Raw genomic sequence first — 22,639 nt, 5'->3', positions numbered from 1 at the left:
GTGGGCCACCTCTGGTAAACCAGATCTGGGCCACCATAGGGCCGTCATTCTTTGCGGTACGCAGGCCATGTGTAAGCACATTGTGTGGGACAGATCCAGGCCATACCAATTTTGCTATGTGGGAGGAATTATGTAAAAATAGAAACATCATAAAAATGAAAATGAACATAAAGTAAAATGTACTGAAAAGAACATCAGTATGGCCATCATTATTTGCTTGGAAAGTCTAAAGTTCCATGGCTTTGAACAGCCAGAGAACGCAATGCCCAGCTTAGAATGACTAAAAGTAACTTCTTTTAACATTCTGTCATTCTGCTTCTATATCAAAAATCCACTAAAAATAGTCATTTGAAAAAAAATATTCGCCACTTTTCATCAGTTTGGGTTCCTCTGTTTATAGCAATTTTTAGAAAAGAACCCAATACCTTTGTCACTATACAGTTGTACAGTGAGATACAGAGCATATCCTACTCATTGCAAACATGCTGGGAGGGTGGCTCTATCCGCCTTAGTGCAGCTGCTGTACCATACTGTGATGCAGTAAGTTAGTAGGCTCTCAATGGGCGAGTGGTGGAAGGGTGAGCTGTAGTCCACAAAGAGCATTCTGGCGTAGCTCTGCCGCTGTTCTAGGTGACTCAGCACCGAGTGGAGGGTGATGGCATCTTCTGTGAATCTGTTTGCACGGTATGCAAACTGGTGGGGGTCGAATTCTGGGGGGAGGTAATCCTTGGTGTGCTGAAGGACTAGTTTCATGATTACCGGTGTGAGGGCCACAGGGCAATAATAGTTCAGGCTGGTGATGGGAGACTTCTTTGGTACTGGGATGATTGTGGCTGATTTTAGACAGGATGGGATGGCTGCTTCATCCAGTGAGAGGTTGAAGATTCTGGTGGAGATGAGGGTGAGCTGGTGGGCACATGGTCTTAGCACTTTACCACGTATTCCGTCTGGACGCCTTCCTGGGGTTCACTGCTAGGAACACTCATCTGACATCGTGCTCCGTTACAGTGAATGGAGCGGTGCAGGAACCAGGTGAGGATGAGGATGGGAGCAGGGCTGAGGCAGATGAATGCTGCTGTTGTGGTGTTTCAAAGCGGGCAAAGAAGCTGTTTATGTCCTCTGCTAGCTGCACACTCAGGTTTTCTGTTTTCACAGTTCTGCCTCTGTGGTTTATGATGTCTATTATTCCATGCCATGTGTTGTTGCTGGACAGGTGGGACCCCTTTTCAGGTCAGCTCGAGCAGACCTGTACAGAGCTCTGTCAACAGACCTACAGGGAGTGCAGAATTATTAGGCAAGTTGTATTTTTGAGGAATAATTTTATTATTGAACAACAACCATGTTCTCAATGAACCCAAAAGACTCATTAATATCAAAGCTGAATGTTTTTGGAAGTAGTTTTTTTTTTTTTTTTTTTTTTAGTTATTTTAGGGGGATATCTGTGTGTGCAGGTGACTATTACTGTGCATAATTATTAGGCAACTTCACAAAAAACAAATATATACCCATTTCAATTATTTATTTTTACCAGTGAAACCAATATAACATCTCCACATTCACAAATATACATCTCAGAATCAGAATCAGAATCAGAATCGTGTTTATTGGCCAAGTACAGTGGGGCAAAAAAGTATTTAGTCAGCCACCGATTGTGCAAGTTCCCCCACCTAAAATGATGACAGAGGTCAGTAATTTGCACCAGAGGTACACTTCAACTGTGAGAGACAGAATGTGAAAAAAAATCCATGAATCCACATGGTAGGATTTGTAAAGAATTTATTCGTAAATCAGGGTGGAAAATAAGTATTTGGTCAATAACAAAAATACAACTCAATACTTTGTAACATAACCTTTGTTGGCAATAACAGAGGTCAAACGTTTACTATAGGTCTTTACCAGGTTTGCACACACAGTAGCTGGTATTTTGGCCCATTCCTCCATGCAGATCTTCTCGAGAGCAGTGATGTTTTGGGGCTGTCGCCGAGCAACACGGACTTTCAACTCCCGCCACAGATTTTCTATGGGGTTGAGGTCTGGAGACTGGCTAGGCCACTCCAGGACTTTCAAATGCTTCTTACGGAGCCACGCCTTTGTTGCCTGGGCGGTGTGTTTTGGATCATTGTCATGTTGGAAGACCCAGCCTCGTTTCATCTTCGAAGTTCTCACTGATGGAAGGAGGTTTTGGCTCAAAATCTCACGATACATGGCCCCATTCATTCTGTCCTTAACACGGATCAGTCGTCCTGTCCCCTTGGCAGAAAAACAGCCCCATAGCATGATGTTTCCACCCCCATGCTTCACAGTAGGTATGGTGTTCTTGGGATGCAACTCAGTATTCTTCTTCCTCCAAACACGACGAGTTGAGTTTATACCAAAAAGTTCTACTTTGGTTTCATCTGACCACATGACATTCTCCCAATCCTCTGCTGTATCATCCATGTGCTCTCTGGCAAACTTCAGACGGGCCTGGACATGCACTGGCTTCAGCAGCGGAACACGTCTGGCACTGCGGGATTTGATTCCCTGCCGTTGTAGTGTGTTACTGATGGTGACCTTTGTTACTTTGGTCCCAGCTCTCTGCAGGTCATTCACCAGGTCCCCCCGTGTGGTTCTGGGATCTTTGCTCACCGTTCTCATGATCATTTTGACCCCACGGGATGAGATCTTGCGTGGAGCCCCAGATCGAGGGAGATTATCAGTGGTCTTGTATGTCTTCCATTTTCTGATGATTGCTCCCACAGTTGATTTTTCTACACCAAGCTGCTTGCCTATTGTAGATTCACTCTTCCCAGTCTGGTGCAGGTCTACAATACTTTTCCTGGTGTCCTTCGAAAGCTCTTTGGTCTTGGCCATGGCGGAGTTTGGAGTCTGACTGTTTGCGGCTGTGGACAGGTGTCTTTTATACAGATGATGAGTTCAAACAGGTGCCATTCATACAGGTAACGAGTGGGGGACAGAAAAGCTTCTTACAGAAGACGTTACAGGTCTGTGAGAGCCAGAGATTTTCCTTGTTTGAGGTGACCAAATACTTATTTTCCACCCTGATTTACAAATAAATTCTTTACAAATCCTACCATGTGAATTCATGGATTTTTTTTTCACATTCTGTCTCTCACAGTTGAAGTGTACCTCTGGTGCAAATTACTGACCTCTGTCATCATTTTAAGTGGGGGAACTTGCACAATCGGTGGCTGACTAAATACTTTTTTGCCCCACTGTATATGTGCAGACACATACAGGGAATTTGGTTCCGGTAGATGGTGGCTCTCAAGCACAGCAATGTAAATCTCACACACACACACACACACACACACACACACACACACACACACACACACACACACACACACACACACACACACACACACAAGTGTCTATATATACACATTACACATACATACACAAAGCTATGTAAACCAACTATAAATAACGAATCTAACCTTATATACATAAAATACAGAAATGAATGAGGTGGAATGAATACTACAAAATGTACATAAGGTGCAGTTGCAGTCTGGCAGTGGGAGCAGTGTGACAGGTCAACTGTTAAGAAGGGAGATGGCGAGGGGAAAGAAACTGTTCCTGTGTCGGGTGGTCCTGGTCTGCAGGCTTCTGTACCGTCTGCCAGAGGGCAGCAGATCAAAAAGTCTGTGTGCAGGGTGTGAGGGGTCTGCGATGATTTTCCCTGCCCGATTCCTGGTTCTTGAGAGGTACAGATCCTGGATGGAGGGCAGGGGGGGTGCTGATGATCCTTTCTGCTGCCCGTACAGTCCGCTGCAGTCTGCTCCTGTCCTGTTTAGTGGCTGCTCCATACCAGACTGTGATGGAGGAGCACAGGACAGACTCAATGACCGCAGTGTAGAACTGGATCAGCAGCTCCTGTGGAAGACTGTACTTCCCCAGTTGTCTCAGGAAGTACATCCTCTGCTGGGTCTTTTTGAGGATGGAGTTGATGTTGGTCTCCCACTTCAGGTCCTGGGAGATGGTTGTACCCAGGAACTTGAAGATCTTCACAGTCGACACAGGGCTGTCTGATATGGTGAGGGGGAGCAGAGTTGAGGGATGTCTCCTGAAGTCCACTGTCATCTCTACAGTCTTAAGAGTGTTCAGCTCCAGATTGTGCTGACTGCACCAGAGTACCAGCCGCTCAACTTCCTGCCGGTATGCAGACTCATCACCATCTTGAATGAGGCCAATGACAGTGGTGTCATCTGCAAACTTTAGGAGTTTGACAGCAGAGTTATTGGAGGTGCAGTCGTTAGTGTAGAGGGAGAACAGTAGTGGTGAGAGGACACATCCTTGAGGGCACCAATACTGAGGGACCGGGTTTCAGAGGTGATCTCCCCCAGCCTCACTTGTTGCTTTCTGTCTGTCAGGAAGCTGGTGATCCACTGACAGGTAGCTGGTGACACGCTGAGCTGGGAGAGTTTGGAGGAAAGAAGTTCAGGCACAATGGTGTTAAAAGCCGAACTAAAGTCCACAAACAGGACCCTGGCATAAGTTCCCGGGCAGTCAAGGTGTTGCAGGATGTAATGCAGCCCCGTGTTCACTGCATCATCCACTGACCTGTTTGCCCGGTAGGCAAACTGCAGAGGGTCCAGCTGGTGGCCTGTAATGTCTTTCAGATGGGCTAACACCAGTCGTTCGAAGGATTTCATGACCACAGACGTCAAGGCGACAGGTCTGTAGTCATCCAGTCCTGTGATGGTGGGTTTCTTGGGAACAGGGATGATGGTGGAGCGTTTGAAGCAGGAGGGAACTTCACACAGCTCCAGGGATCTGTTGAAGATGCGAGTAAAGATGGGAGCCAGCTGTTCAGCACAGGTTTTGAGGCAGGAGGGTGAGACGCCATCTGGTCCGGGGGCTTTCCTGGGCTTCTGTTTCTGGAATAGTCGGCTCACATCCTGAGTGTGTATTCTTAGTTTCAGGGAGGAGGAAAGGGGGGTGAGAGGTGTGGTGGAGGTCGTTGAGTCTGGGTTGGAGAGGGTGGTGGTGGTCGTTGAGTCTGGATTGGGGAGGGTGGGGGTGGTCGTTGAGTCTTGATTGGGGAGGGGCAGGGTGAAGGGGGGAGAGGTGGAAGGTGTGTTGGGGGTCAATGTCTGAAGCAATGTCCCTGGGGAGGGGAGGGTGGGGCGTGGGAGTCTGTCCGTCTCAAACCTGCAATAGAAAGTGTTTAACTCGTTGGCCAGGTCTTTGTTTGCTTCAATAGTGGGTGGGGGGCGTCTGTAGCTGGTGATTTCCTGCAGGCCCCTCCACACTGACACAGGGTCGTTGGCTGAGAGCCGTTCTTCCAGCTTCTGGGAGTAGATCCTTTTAGCTGCTTTGATCTCCTTGGTCAGTGTGTTCCTGGCTTGCTTGTACAGGACCCTGTCACCACTTCTGTAAGCGTCCTCCTTGGCCTTGCGAAGATGTTGGAGTTTAGGAGTGAACCATGGTTTATTGTTGTTGTATGTGCAAAAGGTCTTTGTTGGCACACACACGTCTTCACAGAAACTGATGTATGATGTCACAGTGTCCGTGAGCTCATCTAGGTTCTCAGATGCAGCTTCAAAAACAGTCCAATCAGTGGAGTCAAAACAGTCCTGCAGTTCCTGCTTTGCTGCGTTAGTCCACTTCTTCACAGTTTTGACTACAGGCTTGGCACGTTTGAGTTTTTGCCTATAAACTGGAATAAGATGGACCATGCAGTGATCAGAATGTCCCAAAGCTGCCCGGGGCACAGAGCGATAGGCATCTTTTAGAGTGGTGTAGCAGTGATCCAGTATGATGTTGTCCCTGGTGGGGCAGTCTATATGCTGTCTGTATTTAGGGAGTTCGTAGTTTAGGTTTGCTCTGTTAAAATCCCCAAGAATAATTGTAAAGGAATCCGGGAATTTCCTCTCCAGGGTAGTAATCTGGTCAGCCAGCTCACACAGTGCGTTGTTCGCGTTGGCCTGTGGAGGGATGTAAACTCCGACCAGCATGAAGGAAGAAAACTTCCGCGGTGAATAAAAAGGTTTACAGTTGATGAGAAAACTTTCCAAGTGTGGGCTGCAGTGTTTCTGTAACACTGTGACATCAGTACACCAACCTTCATTAATGTAGAAGCAGACTCCACCACCCTTTGTTTTCCCTGAGAGCTCTGTTTCGCGGTCCGCCCGGTGAAGTTGGAAGCCCGGCAGATTTAAGACAGCGTCTGGAACTCGCTCACTGAGCCAGGTTTCAGTGAAGCAGAGGGCAGCAGAGCGTGCAAAGTCCTTGTTAGTCCGGTTTAAGAGCAGTAATTCATCGACTTTGTTTGGAAGAGAGCGGAGATTCGCGAGGTGAATGGAGGGGAGTGCCGTGCGGAATCCTCGCCGACATTCAAAAACAAAACAACAACAAATCAGCGACCAATATAGCCACCTTTCTTTGCAAGGACACTCAAAAGCCTGCCATCCATGGATTCTGTCAGTGTTTTGATCTGTTCACCATCAACATTGCGTGCAGCAGCAACCACAGCCTCCCAGACACTGTTTAGAGAGGTGTACTGTTTTCCCTCCTTGTAAATCTCACATTTGATGATGGACCACAGGTTCTCAATGGGGTTCAGATCAGGTGAACAAGGAGGCCATGTCATTAGTTTTTCTTCTTTTATACCCTTTCTTGCCAGCCACGCTGTGGAGTACTTGGACGCGTGTGATGGAGCATTGTCCTGCATGAAAATCATGTTTTTCTTGAAGGATGCAGACTTCTTCCTGTACCACTGCTTGAAGAAGGTGTCTTCCAGAAACTGGCAGTAGGACTGGGAGTTGAGCTTGACTCCATCCTCAACCCAAAAAGGCCCCACAAGCTCATCTTTAATGATACCAGCCCAAACCAGTACTCCACCTCCACCTTGCTGGCGTCTGAGTCAGACTGGAGCTCTCTGCCCTTTACCAATCCAGCCACGGGCCCATCCATCTGGCCCATCAAGACTCACTCTCATTTCATCAGTCCATAAAACCTTAGAAAAATCAGTCTTGAGATATTTCTTGGCCCAGTCTTGACGTTTCAGCTTGTGTGTCTTGTTCAGTGGTGGTCGTCTTTCAGCCTTTCTTGCACTGAACATAAGTTCCCTGCAATTTCTGAAGAATATTACAGTAAATCTGGCTGAAACTTGGCCCAGACGTACAGCAGGTTTCCCGGAGGAGGGATGTGTTGAAAGTTGGACCTCAACTACTCAGGATGATTTTTAATGAATTTCTGAAATTTCCATAATTGTAGTGTATTGGCCGACTGCATTGGATACAAGTACCCATTAATTTCTGAGGAATTCTACAGTAAATCTGGCTGAAACCTGGCACACAGGTACAGTAGGTGTCCTAGAGGAGGGATGTGTTGAAAGTTGTACATCAACTACTCAGGATGATTTTTCATGAATTTTTGAAAATTGACATAATTAAATTGTATTGGCTGACTGCATTGGATACAAGTACCCTTTAATTTCTGAGGAATTCTACAGTAAATCTGGCTGAAACCTGGCACACAGGTACAGTAGGTGTCCCAGAGGGGGGATGTGTTGAAAGTTGTACATCAACTACTCAGGATGATTTTTCATGAATTTTTGAAAATTGACATAATTGTAGTGTATTGGCCGACTGCATTGAATACAAGTACCCTTTAATTTCTGAGGAATTCTACAGTAAATCTGGATGAAACTTGGCACACAGGTACAGTAGGTGTCCCAGAGGGGGGATGTGTTGAAAGTTGGACATCAACTACTCAGGATGATTTTTCATGAATTTTTGAAAATTGACATAATTGTAGTTTATTGGCCGACTGCATTGAACACAAGTACCCTTTAATTTCTGAGGAATTCTACAGTAAATCGGGCTGAAACCTGGCACACAGGTACAGTAGGTGTCCCAGAGGGGGGATGTGTTGAAAGTTGTACATCAACTACTCAGGATGATTTTTAATGAATTTCTGAAAATTGACATAATTGTAGTGTATTGGCTGTATTAGATTGAATAAATGTTTCCATTAATTTCTGAGGAATTCTACAGTAAATCTGGATGAAACTTGGCACACAGGTACAGTAGGTGTCCCAGAGGGGGGATGTGTTGAAAGTTGTACATCAACTACTCAGGATGATTTTTAATGAATTTTTGAAAATTGACACAATTGTAGTGTATCGGCTGTATTGCATTGAATAAATGTTTCCATTAATTTCTGAGGAATTCTACAGTAAATTTCGATGTAACTTGGCACACAGGTACAGTAGGTGTCCCAGAGGGGGGATGTGTTGAAAGTTGGACATCAACTACTCAGGATGATTTTTAATGAATTTTTGAAAATTGACATAATTCTACTGTATTGGCCGACTGCATTGGATACAAGTACCCTTTAATTTCTGAGGAATTCTACAGTAAATCTGGCTGAAACCTGGCACACAGGTACAGTAGGTGTCCCAGAGGGGGGATGTGTTGAAAGTTGTACATCAACTACTCAGGATGATTTTTAATGAATTTCTGAAAATTGACATAATTGTAGTGTATTGGCCGACTGCATTGAATAAAGTACCCTTTAATTTCTGAGGAATTCTACAGTAAATCTGGATGAAACTTGGCACACAGGTATAGTAGATGTCCCAGAGGGGGGATGTGTTGAAAGTTGGACATCAACTACTCAGGATGATTTTTAATGAATTTTTGAAAATTGACACAATTGTAGTGCATTGGCTGTATTAGATTGAATAAATGTTTCCATTAATTTCTGAGGAATTCTACAGTAAATCTGGATGAAACTTGGCACACAGGTACAGTAGGTGTCCCAGAGGGGGGATGTGTTGAAAGTTGGACATCAACTACTCAGGATGATTTTTAATGAATTTTTGAAAATTGACACAATTGTAGTGCATTGGCTGTATTAGATTGAATAAATGTTTCCATTAATTTCTGAGGAATTCTACAGTAAATCTGGCTGAAACCTGGCACACAGGTACAGTAGGTGTCCCAGAGGGGGGATGTGTTGAAAGTTGTACATCAACTACTCAGGATGATTTTTAATGAATTTCTGAAAATTGACATAATTCTATTGTATTGACTGTATTGAATTGAATAAAGTACCCTTTAATTTCTGAGGAATTCTACAGTAAATCTGGATGAAACTTGGCACACAGGTATAGTAGGTGTCCCAGAGGGGGGATGTGTTGAAAGTTGGACATCAACTACTCAGGATGATTTTTAATGAATTTTTGAAAATTGACACAATTGTAGTGCATTGGCTGTATTAGATTGAATAAATGTTTCCATTAATTTCTGAGGAATTCTACAGTAAATCTGGATGAAACTTGGCACACAGGTACAGTAGGTGTCCCAGAGGGGGGATGTGTTGAAAGTTGTACATCAACTACTCAGGATGATTTTTAATGAATTTCTGAAAATTGACATAATTCTATTGTATTGACTGTATTGAATTGAATATAAGTTTCCTTTAATTTCTGAGGAATTCTACAGTAAATCTGGATGAAAATTGGCACACAGGTACAGTAGGTGTCCCAGAGGGGGGATGTGTTGAAAGTTGTACATCAACTACTCAGGATGATTTTTAATGAATTTCTGACATTTCCATAATTGTATTGACTGTATCGGGCCGTTACATTGTAATTTGTGCGCGCGCGTGCACGTGTGCGCGGGTATAGGCTTTCAATTGGCAGATAAAGCGAAAAGGCGCTACCGTAAAGACTGGTGTAAAAGCGCAAGGAAATTTATGCGGCGGATAGGAGGCGGCTGGCTTGACCGCGGCTCACAAATGACGGCTCACTTTACCGCGGTCAGGGACCGTGGTGCGCAGCAGCAGCTGAGCGGAGAGAGAGGAGCGCGTAGAAACACGCTCTTGGAGAGACCAGAGTCATTCCTATCTCTCTCCGCTTGCCAGTCACACCGAAGACACATCGCAGTGTATCTGAATGTTGCATCACAAAGGATGGCCCCCAAAAAGAAAAGCATAAAGACTCATTTAAACACCCAAGGAAACGCCGCAAAAAGGGAGAGCGTGACTTTCTTGGCATAGAGGAGCGCGCAGAGAGGGTGAGCTCCTTCTCCTTCACTACCAAGATACAAGTTGGATGTATACCGAAGAAATGTGGATTCGGAACGGAACTTTTTTTTATTAGTTAAAAATTAACGGATGGTTTCATTGGTTCGTTTTGGATTCAGTTGTTTTCAAAGCTAACCCAAGACGCTTAAAACTTGCCCGGAGCTATCCACATCCAAAGAGCGAAGCAAACGCTGTCTACAAAAATCGATAATAATAATAATAATGATAATAAAATAAATAAATGAAGTGAGCCTTTATTTCAAATCCAGGGATTTGGGCTGATGTCCGGATGAAAACTCTGCACTTTAAAGGATGAAAGGCTTTTGGTAAATTGCTACAAAATTCAGCCAAAAGGAAACTAAACGCGTTTGAATTGAAGCATCGTGTCAGAATACAAAGCGCTGCGAGAGTGATGCGTTTTTTTTCTGGTTTTCTCGTTTAATCTGCATCTCTCTTCTTTGAAAACGCATCATTAAGACTTTTGAATGCATTTTCATTTTATTTATTTCTTATTTTTCCTCAACACTCAGGTGTTATGTTTAGCTGGGGACCGTGCCATTTACTAGGAGAGAGGAGCGTTTAAAGAGAAATTAAAAAGAATAACACAGAGGACATTACCTAGTAGTCGGTTGGATCAGCGTCGATACTGGGACAATCACAGGGACACGCCTCGCAGATCATTAAACAAATCAGATAAACGCGGTGCGAAAACCATCAATAGAAGTTATTGATGAGGTGGTATATAAGGCTAATGATTGGCTGAGCCTCTGTTTACTCAAAAGCTTAGCAACAGTATGTTGTGAAACTTTTCGCTGAGGGCTTGACAGCTGAGGCATACAATGCCAAGAGAAAAGGGACCAAGAACTTGTCTTTAAAACTCATTTTTTTAGGACTCAATTTGCGATTGAAAAAAAGAAAACAATTGCGAATTGCTGGAATATTCTTCTTCCTCTGCAAACTAGAATGTCTGCCTTCTGTGCTGCTGCTGCAGGAATTTATGAACCAGAGATTTTTAAGGGAAACATTCCTGAGGAGAGAATTTTGAAATATTTATAGCATCCCTTGTGCAAGAATGGTGGTTGTGACAAGGAACCTATTGATGACCCAGTCAGTGAGAGAGCTGGTGCCAAGACAATTTACCTCTCCACCAGCTACGCTCTCCGTCTAAGAGTCGTCCTTGGAGGAACACAGCTGCTGCAGGCTGGGGATGTGATGGGGTGACTGCTGACATCCCCCTCACCCATCCCCTCTCTCTTTATTAAAACTGTAACATAAACAATGGATCAGAATTTCTCAACGGTTCGAGATGGAAAGCAGCTTACGCCAGAGAGAGACTCCTCGAAACGTGTTCTGACAGGATGCTTTCTCTCCCTGCTCATCTTCACCACGCTGCTAGGCAACACCCTGGTGTGCGCTGCCGTCACCAAGTTCCGACACCTGAGGTCGAAGGTCACCAATTTCTTTGTCATCTCGCTGGCCATCTCTGACCTCCTGGTAGCTATTTTGGTAATGCCATGGAAGGCAGCGACAGAGATTGTGGGGTTTTGGCCATTTGGTGCATTCTGCAACGTGTGGGTGGCATTTGACATAATGTGCTCCACTGCCTCCATCTTGAACTTGTGTGTGATTAGTGTCGATCGTTACTGGGCCATTTCAAGCCCATTCCGCTATGAACGCAAGATGACCCCTAAAGTAGCGTGTCTGATGATCAGTGTGGCATGGACCTTGTCTGTCCTCATCTCCTTCATTCCTGTTCAGCTTAACTGGCACAAAGCTCAGACCACCAGCTATGTCGAGCTAAATGGAACCTACCCTGATGATTTGCCCCCTGACAACTGTGACTTCAGTCTTAACAGGACCTATGCCATCTCCTCCTCCCTTATCAGCTTCTACATCCCCGTGGCAATTATGATCGTCACCTACACCCGGATCTACCGCATCGCCCAGACACAGATAAGGAGAATATCTGCTTTGGAGCGAGCAGCAGAGAGTGCCAAAAACCGACACAGCAGCATGGGAAACAGTTCAAACATGGACAGTGAGAGCTCATTTAAAATGTCATTCAAAAGAGAAACCAAAGTCTTAAAGACGCTCTCTGTCATTATGGGTGTGTTTGTGTGCTGCTGGTTGCCCTTCTTCATCCTAAACTGCATGGTTCCATTCTGTGAAACACACATGCCAGATGGATCCACAGAATTCCCCTGCATCAGCTCCACCACCTTTGATGTGTTTGTGTGGTTTGGCTGGGCAAACTCTTCGCTCAACCCAATCATCTATGCCTTCAATGCCGACTTCCGCAAGGCCTTCTCCATCCTCCTGGGTTGCCATCGGCTGTGCCCGGGGAGCAACGCCATTGAGATCGTCAGTATTAACAACAATATGGGTGCTCCTACCTCGAACCCCAACTGTCAGTATGAGCCCAAGAGCCACATCCCAAAGGAGGGCAACAGCTCAGCAAACTATGTGATTCCTCACAGCATCCTGTGTCAGGAGGAGGAATTACAGAAGAAAGACGGAAGTGGAGGGGAGGCCGAGGTGGGCGTGGCAAACAACACCCTTGAGAAACACTCACCGGCCATCTCTGGGAATTTAGACAGCGATGCTGAAGTCACCCTGGAAAAGATCAACCCCATAACACAGAACGGACAGCACAAAGCCGTGACATGTTGAGAAAAGGCAAAGGTGCATTGAAATTCAGTGAGGCATGCACGTATGCACAAAGGCAAGAAACGATTACACAGGAGGACAGCAAAAACAAACGGCAGAGACACATGTCTATAGGAACAAGAAACCAGTGAGTGTGTTATACAAGTCCTTAAGACTGTCAAAAAAACCTACATGAAAAACCTACAGAATGTTTTAAAGTACAGGCACTTTATCCTGGATATAACTATCTGCAAAGTATATTCAGCATTTATTGATGACATTGACACATTTGATGATAAATGTTGATAATGTGAATATTAACAGCAGAATACTACCTATGGGCACATGTATACATTTTTTTTAGTTTTTGCAAAAATGTATACATCTGCATGTGTATACTGTACAGTGATGACACTATTCTGGAGGGATTCAAACACAGTATATACAGTGGGAGAAAATATAGTATTAGTAAAATATCTTGTAGGTAGGTGCTTTGTATGTGTTTCATGAAAAAGCAAACAAAGTGGGTAAATTGGTTTTGCTACAGTATTGTTAGTCAGCTATTGCAGTTTTTTTTCCTTTAGCACATTTCTAATGACAGCGAAAGCAAAATCGCTAAATTCCAGTGGCAGTTTATTTGAAGTAAGAACAAAAAATACTGATACCAAAGTAACACTGTTCTGATTACAACTAAAACCAACAATAGAGTTTGATGCTGTAAGCCAAATTGTCAAATTTTTTATTCTTAACTCATCCTCCCACCTCTGCATCACCCACTGTTATCCAAATGAGGTGTACTTGAGAGAGAAAGAGACGAGGAAATGGAGAAAGTTCCTGCCTTTTCTGATCTTTCTTCAGCCAGCTGGGACTGACCTGAAGTTTCTTCCATTTCTACTCCTTACTCCCTGTTTTCATTGGCTTTGCCTGCCGTCATCCATTCTTCAGTGAAACCTCTTTGGAGTTTCTTCTCATCCCCTTCCCCCTTTCACGCTGCCCTTATTTCTTGAGTAATGCCAAGCGCCTCTCTCCTTCCTCCACTCTTCTCCCTGTTAGTTTAGTCCTTCACACCTGCACCGTATCTTCTTTTTAATTTCATTTTGTCTGCACCATTGTTTTTGGCAGCCCTCCGTTTTAACCCCCTCCCCCCGCCACCACCATCCATTTAAAGTGGTGCTTGTGATTCTATTCTTGGCAAATGCCGTCAGCCCATAATTAAAAAAAAGATTGTAAATGTGTAAAACTAAAAACTGCACTTGGACAGAGAGGGTAGAGCAGCAGCTACTAAGTCGACTCAGCCGTAATGCAAGTGACTTTTACTGACCTTTTGTAAGCTTGCAGATATATGATTTTGTAAACTGCTCGTTCTGCAGCTTGACAGTATCTCTCTGTGCAGAGTCAAGTCTGAACGCAGTTAAATTTGAAAACTAAACATTAATTATAATTTATGTAGGACTGTGGAAGTAAGAAATCTTATAAGACAGTTTTCATTAGTGAGTGCTTCTGATGTGCTGCCATCCATTTCCCGTTGTCATGTTTTTGAACAGCTCTGCTTTTTGCACCAGTTAGACTGACTCCATAAGGTCCAATTTAGCACTAAATCAGTCTGAACTTTGCTAATATCTTAGTTAGCCTTAGCTACATTAAAAGATAGTATTGATTATACCAGTGCATGCCAATGCCAACGATCACTTAAGAGTGTAGTAGCAAAACTAAGCAAACAAAAAGTAAGAAATTATGTATTTCAAGCATACAACTGAAACTATAGGGAGAGAAGGATTAAAGCCTATTCATTGGCTTGACTGACACAGAACCAATCGACTACTCTGCTACCTTAACCTAGGAGACAACAGGTGATTTTTTTTTTTTTTTTTAGTGGCCTTGCATTTGCCAATACAGTTTCATTTTAAGAAGCTAATATAAAACTAAATCATCAAAAGATGACAGCTCTTCATGTGGAGCGTGCACCTACATGCAACCGCAAGCTGTTCACACGTGTTTGGTCAAAAGTGCTACAGAGCAGGACGACAAACAAGAAACCAGAAAGGTTCACGTAGCCTTTTCTGTATAGATATCTGTTAGGGTCTACCATAAATAGATATCTGCAGATTCATATCTTCCTGAGAACTGAAGGGAAAAAAACGCCTTTTTAGTCTAACTTTTTGAGATTTGTGTGTCCACTACAGAGGGCATAAAGGAATAAGCTGAGTTTAGGAAGTTATGCAGATATCTATTTATAGGGATCACTGCCTATACACTAGAAACATATTTCAGTTTCATGTAGTATTTAAAACAAATCTAGTATTTAGGCAAACATGACTGTCAGAGCCAAATATAGATATAGTCTTTTTCTGCTCTGCATTCCTTGGGAAATAGTGCTCAGCAGCACGCTTTCAGGCACTTTGCACTTTGAGTGTCCATCGCATGCAGTTTGTGTCCATGAAGGCATGAAACTGTCGCACATCAGGGAAGGGAAGAACCGATCCAATAGAAAGCAGTAGGTCTTGAACGAAGCATTTGATTTTCCTGCTCTGGAAAATCCAATAGTATCTAGATGGCAACAAAGGGGGAAAGCTTTTAGTTCAATATGTGGCTTGGCTTGTGACACAAAAGCAACACATTGTCCTCTCTGCTTCCCTGTCACCTCCCACGTGTCCATCTATTAAAAAAAATGAGATTTTTCTTTTCATTAAGTGCAGTTTAGATTAGGTATCTTTCACAATGAATTAACTCAATTTTACAAGTGCTCAAGCTATTTCAAGTGCCACAATGTGCTGTAACTCGGCCCAATTATACTCAGCTCTTGCCTTTTGTAGATTATTAGCCATATCAGCTTAGCACTTTGCAGCAGCTCCTCTAAATTCACTCTTAGTCAAACAGAAGCCAACTCAAACATGCAATAAAACATGAAGTGCATATAATCTGTCAGGATTGGACATGGAAGGAAACTGCCTTGGGGAAGATTGCCCCTCCCACCCCTTCCCCTTTACACACTCACCTTTTTCTTTTTCTCCATCTCTTTCTCTTTTCTCTCGGCTGGCTCTGTCAACTTCGTGAGTCAACCCCTCATGTTAACACTGATTGAATTTATTATTAAATAGAGTGCGCGTACTGTTTCCTGCCTCTAATCTAAGTTGAAGCGCTGAATTAAACTCCCACCTGCTGACTTTATTATTATTATTATTATTAATATTTTATTTTTTGCCAAAATTCTTATTTCTGGCTGAATGTGGTTGTACTGTAGAGTAAGCTGTGATCTAAACAGTGTTTTATAAGCTGAAATTCAGGGTGGGTGCGGGTACTCTTGAATGGGACTGGGATTAATCTGCCATTTCATGCCACATGATTGGATTCGCACATTTTACCAGATGTTTTTGTATATGCTGTATGTAGACATTTATAGAAAACATACCTCCAGCTGAGAGTTCAGATGATGGCTCCATGTAAACCGCCCCCTGAGCCTTCACCTTGTAAACTCAGTGACTCATCTTTTCAGCTGCCACTGCTTTGATTTTGGAGAAGGGCGATGTCAGGCAAGAGTCCCACAAGCAAAATGTTTTGTTTGATCTGGAGCATTTCCTCTAGGCTGCCTTACAAGTTGCTTTGGGGAGCTTTAGTTGACAGTACACGGTCTCTCAATCAGTGTAGTTACATGATGTATGACAACTTAAGCAAATCTGACAGTACACAATCCCTCATCCTCGTCCCGCTCCTCCTCCATCTCCTCCAATGACTGGCCAAGCGATGCAACAGACGCAGGGCTGAACAACACTCCCCAGCCCTGGGAATGTGGAGCCATTTCAACAATGATGTCTCAGCTTATTTAACTGTCTAGAGTAATGATGGAGTCCCTACCTCAGCCTTGATTCAGTGACAGAGCTTCATGTAAAAAAATAATTCAGTGGCAGTATTTTTGGATAGGGGCTTGCAGGGATTGAGTATTGTACAATGATGTTCAAAATGTAGTCGTGATGAACACAAGTGCTTTTTATCTTGAAAAAAAAATCCTTAATGTGTGTAGCAAGCTTACATGCTGTACGTTTTTTCCAGTGTGGGAATATAATTTACAGTAGGATGCAACAGTCACTGGCTATTTATATATTTATTTATTTACATGGTTCTGGTGTTCATTCATGAAAGTGATGTCAAAGATTATAACCCTCTGAATAATTACAGTATTTAGTTTACAGTTTGTACAGAAAACGTGCCCTTCTTGTAAAATAAACATGTTTTTTTTTTTCATAGGTGTTCAGTGACTTCTCTCTCCTTTTTTTTTCCTAATTTTTTGACTTTGAAGAGATGCACGGGTGTGAGTGGTCATGTACCTCTGACACTCAGTGGATATTGGAAGATCATGCCACTGCAGAGGATCAATGTAGATTGATTGTGACGCATATTTTTTTCCAGCTCACTGAGCGTGGTGTCCTCGCTGCTCCTGCCTTCGCCCTGCCTTTACATAACCTGACAGCCACTTGACAGTTGACATGTCCTCTTCCTCCACTCTCACCCCTGCCTCATTTGTTAACTTCAATGTGGGTGGAAACCCTTGCAGGCGCAGATATACGGTAACATACTGCTGAGCCGACTACAACGAGATGAAAAATACACTTCTTTTTTTTTTTAATTGCATCTTCGCTGATAGTTAAAATACACTTGTAACAGCGTGCACTCAAATAGACTGCACCTTCAAAAATAAAACGCTTTAATGATTTTGTTTAGTTTTTAAAACTAATCAAAGTGTGTCTACCCTGTTTATCTTTGTGCCTGTGGAGAATAGGTTTGATAATCAATAGTTTAATTTCAGCTCGCTTGGCTGTAACTTGGTTTGTCAGCTTTTAGCCTTAGGAGCAAATATAAAGCAAAAGATTATACATTTGTAATTAACAGTTGTTATCATTCCTTCTTAAGGAGAAGAAGAAGTCTAAACTGCTGGGGACTTAAAAGCCATCAGTAACATGTGGAAAACTAAACCACAACATATTATTCCTTACTTATAGATAATGGATGGATTGATTTATAGTTAGGCACTTATCTCTGTGTTCAGTAAACAAATTAAGTGAGACGTATGCAAGATTTCTTAAAAAAAAAACTACGACAGCTACTGCATAATGTGTTAGAAACCTGTAAGCCCAACCGAGGATGATGCAGTACCTAGATCCAGGTGAGTAGAGTTAGGTAGCATGCTGGGTGACCTCACTCTAACGTAATCCCGATGTAGATTCAGCCCAGATGGCTGCAACGATGAACCGAATCAGTCATTTAACGGTTCCCTTAACAGTTAGGAAAAGGGAAACTAAATCAGTAGGAAGGGAAAAAAAACTCAGTGTAATTTTGCCCACATGTGATGTCACTTAGAGTTAAAATTGATAGCTTCAAAATTTCTTTTCCAATTTATTACTTCTGATTTTCTGATTCATATTTTTTGGAGAATTGATCATGACATTAGGAGCCTATCATAGACCTGCACATTCTGTTCAGGTTGTTAATTGATTGGATATCCTGTGGTGGAGCATTTATTTTGGACCAATAACAAAGTAGCATGGAAAAAGTAAATTGCTTTCCATTAATACGAGAGATCCCACACTAAAAAGAAACTCCTGGACAGAATCAGGTTAGTAAGTAAATTAGAGCTATTGTGGGAGTGGATGCAACAAGAGGCAATCAGGAAGAAACAGTTATTGAAGATAAGACGCTGCTGTGAGAGAGCGAGTTGGGATGGAAAACACAGGTGAGATTAAAAGGAACTGCCCCAAACCCTCCTGTCAGTTACCATCCCAACTGAAAATGATCATTATTTTGTATTTTTTTTAAAAGGGTTTTGCTTCTCCTGGTGTTATGGAGACATGCTCAGTGAGGAATGGCTTTTGTCTGGGCAATGAAAGCAGCCTCCAGGATGGCTTAGTCAGTTCTGTCCATACTACCAACAAACTGTGGATCTCATTCATTTTCTTTTTTGTTACCTTTCTGACTGAGGACCCGATTACTCTTAGTCTGGGTAGACAGATCTAAACAGACAGTTGGTGGTTGAGACCTTTTGCCATTTGAGACTAATAGACACTACCATGCTCTGCTGATGATGACTTGTTTTGAAACTCTTTCTAAAGTTCTTTCTAAATCTGTTTTCATGGCTTGTTTTACTTTTTTTTTTAATTCAGCATTTCTCAGACCTTCTGACGTTAAAGAAATTTGTAATCACTTTATAAAACTGCTTTTGCTTTGTCATTGTGAGTTTTTGTGTGTAGATTTAAAAAAGAAATTCGGTTTATTTGCAGAAAACTTGAAAACCCTTTTACTATCTGAAAATCCCTTTAAAGTGAAGCAGAGCTCTAAATGTGAAGATATTAAATATAAGTGCATAGATAAATGGTTTAACGTCTAATCACCAAGCTAAATCTCCTTCTGAAAAGAAGAAGCTCCAAATATTCTTTAAATGTGGTTGTAATGCATTGTTTAAGTGCCTTGCCTTTGCACAACCTCAAGTGGAGATAAAGGTAAAGAGATACAAATTTGGTAGAAAATTGAAACGCAAAACAAGCTTTGTACTCACTTGATTTGATAGAACATATAGAGACATGCTTTATTATACTTGAAAAGAAGATTTAACATAGCATTTGAAGGCTTAACCATTTTCCTTCTGAAGTGTGCCCAGTGAGAGGCTGCAGCAGAGTGGTACATTTCTGAGAGCTAAACCCATCAGCTTATGCTGCAGTGCACACAGAAATGATTGGATATAACACATTTGTAAGATATTTTAAAAAGGAAGAGAGAGAATATAAAAAGGTGAACCTTAGCTTTAAATTTCACCACTTCTGACACATTGGCAACTCCCATATCAGCCTTTGTATTGATATTTAACCTATTCTGAGAGGGATTGAGGGGCACGGTGGGGTCACAGTGGAAATACAGTTAAGGTTAATGATTGACTGCAGGCAGCAAAATGCAATGAGCATGCATGCACAACACTACAGAATGGTTATGTAACTGCAGCAATGCTCATTTAGGTTCACAACTTACAAGAAAGAGCATTTCCATCCAGATTTGCTGGTAAATTTGGTAGAGGTTAAACAAATGGCTGAAAGGTCTAAAATCATCAATCTGTCATATTGGATGTTATGTTATTTCCATTAAAGATGTATCAAAATGTCAAAATTTAAATATTTAACATGCCTTCACGAGTGAATTACCCTGTTCCCTGCTTCAAATGATTACTTCTGAGTTTCAATTTGCAAAATGAATCACCTCGCATTAATAGTGAAATCATTTTATTTGCAAAAGTAACACCTTTTGTCAAGGGAGGGCACCCAGAGGATTAGAAACATGCCATTCAATTTGCCCCTTTCCCCTTGGCACTCTCATGCTCATATAATTTTGATGCACTTCTGGAGTTGTTTCAGAATTTCTCCAATATTCATTGCTGGACTGCTTTTGGCGTCTAAAGGTGCACACATACAGTGCACTGCATGCATCTATGGAGGTAATCAGGGTTAATCCAGTTTGATTTTGGTCTGTAGTTGATGTTTATGAAACAGAAAGTTGTTGTCATAATTAAAAGTTTAACTTTTAGCTTTAACTCATTAACTGTAATTTTCACATAAAAGTGTTTTGTTGCTCTTTGACAGTTTTACAGCATATGTGGAAAATTGGTATAACAGGCTTTGTGGGTAATTTCTCATACTATATCATAAGAGTCAGAGTAATTTGATGAGTTAAATCTGTTGGGATGAAGTGCAAAAAGGTAATACCAATGCAATGAATGCACTGATTTGCAAATCTCACAAACACACATTTTATTTACAATAGAAGGTAGAAAAATATGAAATGTTTAAAGTGAGTAAATGTACCATTTTAAGTAAAAATATAGTCATTTAGAATTTGATGGCTCCAAATGTTTTCAGTTGGTCAAAGGTCTGGACTGAAGGCAGGTCAGTTGAGCACCTGGACTTTTCTACTTATGAAGCCGTGCTGCTGTAATAGTTGCAGTACAGTGGGGCAAAAAAGTATTTAGTCAGCCACCGATTGTGCAAGTTCCCCCACTTAAAATGATGACAGAGGTCAGTAATTTGCACCAGAGGTACACTTCAACTGTGAGAGACAGAATGTGAAAAAAAAAATCCATGAATCCACATGGTAGGATTTGTAAAGAATTTATTCGTAAATTAGGGTGGAAAATAAGTATTTGGTCACCTCAAACAAGGAAAATCTCTGGCTCTCACAGACCTGTAACGTCTTCTGTAAGAAGCTTTTCTGTCCCCCACTCGTTACCTGTATGAATGGCACCTGTTTGAACTCATCATCTGTATAAAAGACACCTGTCCACAGCCTCAAACAGTCAGACTCCAAACTCCGCCATGGCCAAGACCAAAGAGCTTTCGAAGGACACCAGGAAAAGTATTGTAGACCTGCACCAGACCGGGAAGAGTGAATCTACAATAGGCAAGCAGCTTGGTGTGAAAAAATCAACTGTGGGAGCAATCATCAGAAAATGGAAGACATACAAGACCACTGATAATCTCCCTCGATCTGGGGCTCCACGCAAGATCTCATCCCGTGGGGTCAAAATGATCATGAGAACGGTGAGCAAAGATCCCAGAACCACACGGGGGGACCTGGTGAATGACCTGCAGAGAGCTGGGACCAAAGTAACAAAGGTCACCATCAGTAACACACTACAATGGCAGGGAATCAAATCCCGCAGTGCCAGACGTGTTCCGCTGCTGAAGCCAGTGCATGTCCAGGCCCGTCTGAAGTTTGCCAGAGAGCACATGGATGATACAGCAGAGGATTGGGAGAATGTCATGTGGTCAGATGAAACCAAAGTAGAACTTTTTGGTATGAACTCAACTCGTCGTGTTTGGAGGACGAAGAATACTGAGTTGCATCCCAAGAACACCATACCTACTGTGAAGCATGGGGGTGGAAACATCATGCTATGGGGCTGTTTTTCTGCCAAGGGGACAGGACGACTGATCCGTGTTAAGGACAGAATGAATGGGGCCATGTATCGTGAGATTTTGAGCCAAAACCTCCTTCCATCAGTGAGAACTTTGAAGATGAAACGAGACTGGGTCTTCCAACATGACAATGATCCAAAACACACCACCCGGGCAACAAAGGAGTGGACATCACTGCTCTCGAGAAGATCTGCATGGAGGAATGGGCCAAAATACCAGCTACTGTGTGTGCAAACCTGGTAAAGACCTATAGTAAACGTTTGACCTCTGTTATTGCCAACAAAGGTTATGTTACAAAGTATTGAGTTGTATTTTTGTTATTGACCAAATACTTATTTTCCACCCTGATTTACGAATAAATTCTTTACAAATCCTACCATGTGGATTCATGGATTTTTTTTTTTTCACATTCTGTCTCTCACAGTTGAAGTGTACCTCTAGTGCAAATTACTGACCTCTGTCATCATTTTAGGTGGGGGAACTTGCACAATCGGTGGCTGACTAAATACTTTTTTGCCCCACTGTATGTGGTTTAGCATTGTTTTGATAAATATGCAAGAACATCCCTGCAAAAGATGATGTCTGGATGGGGGAATATTTTGCCACCACCATATTAATCCACCACCATATTGCACCATAAATGCAACTTTTGAACTAAGGGCTGTTAACAAGCTAAATGTTCCCACTTTTCTTTAGTCTAGCGAAAACGATCCATCTCACCACAGAAACGTTTTACACTTTGTCACAGTCTATTTTAAATAAGCTTTGGCAGAGATAAGACTGCGGTGTTTGTGGATCATGTTCACATATAGTTTCTTCTTAGCACGATAGCTCTTTATGTGTGCATGGCATAAAAAACTGTGTTCAGAGACAATGATATTTCCTGAACTCGTTCAGTGATACCCATGGCAGAATTATATCAGCTTTGAATTCATTGTCCAAAATGTCAAAGGCATCCAGTATAAATTTCCACACTTGTCCCTTGCGCACAGAGATTTCTCCAG

The 22,639-nt window shown here is 42.5% G+C and overlaps 1 protein-coding gene across 1 annotated transcript; it reads left to right on the top strand.

Annotated features, from left to right (window-relative positions):
* Positions 1-9,784: 9,784 nt before the first annotated feature.
* On the top strand, positions 9,785-16,904 carry drd1b (dopamine receptor D1b). Its single transcript, XM_080866853.1, has one exon. The coding sequence runs from the start codon at positions 11,320-11,322 to the stop codon at positions 12,709-12,711; it is 1,392 nt and encodes a 463-aa protein (XP_080722979.1). The 5' UTR covers positions 9,785-11,319; the 3' UTR covers positions 12,712-16,904.
* The last annotated feature ends 5,735 nt before the right edge of the window (positions 16,905-22,639 follow it).

Source organism: Rhamphochromis sp. 'chilingali', assembly GCF_963969265.1.
Source record: "Rhamphochromis sp. 'chilingali' genome assembly, chromosome: 19".
Lineage (NCBI taxonomy): Eukaryota > Metazoa > Chordata > Actinopteri > Cichliformes > Cichlidae > Rhamphochromis > Rhamphochromis sp. 'chilingali'.
This window is presented reverse-complemented; position numbering and strand designations above follow the sequence as displayed.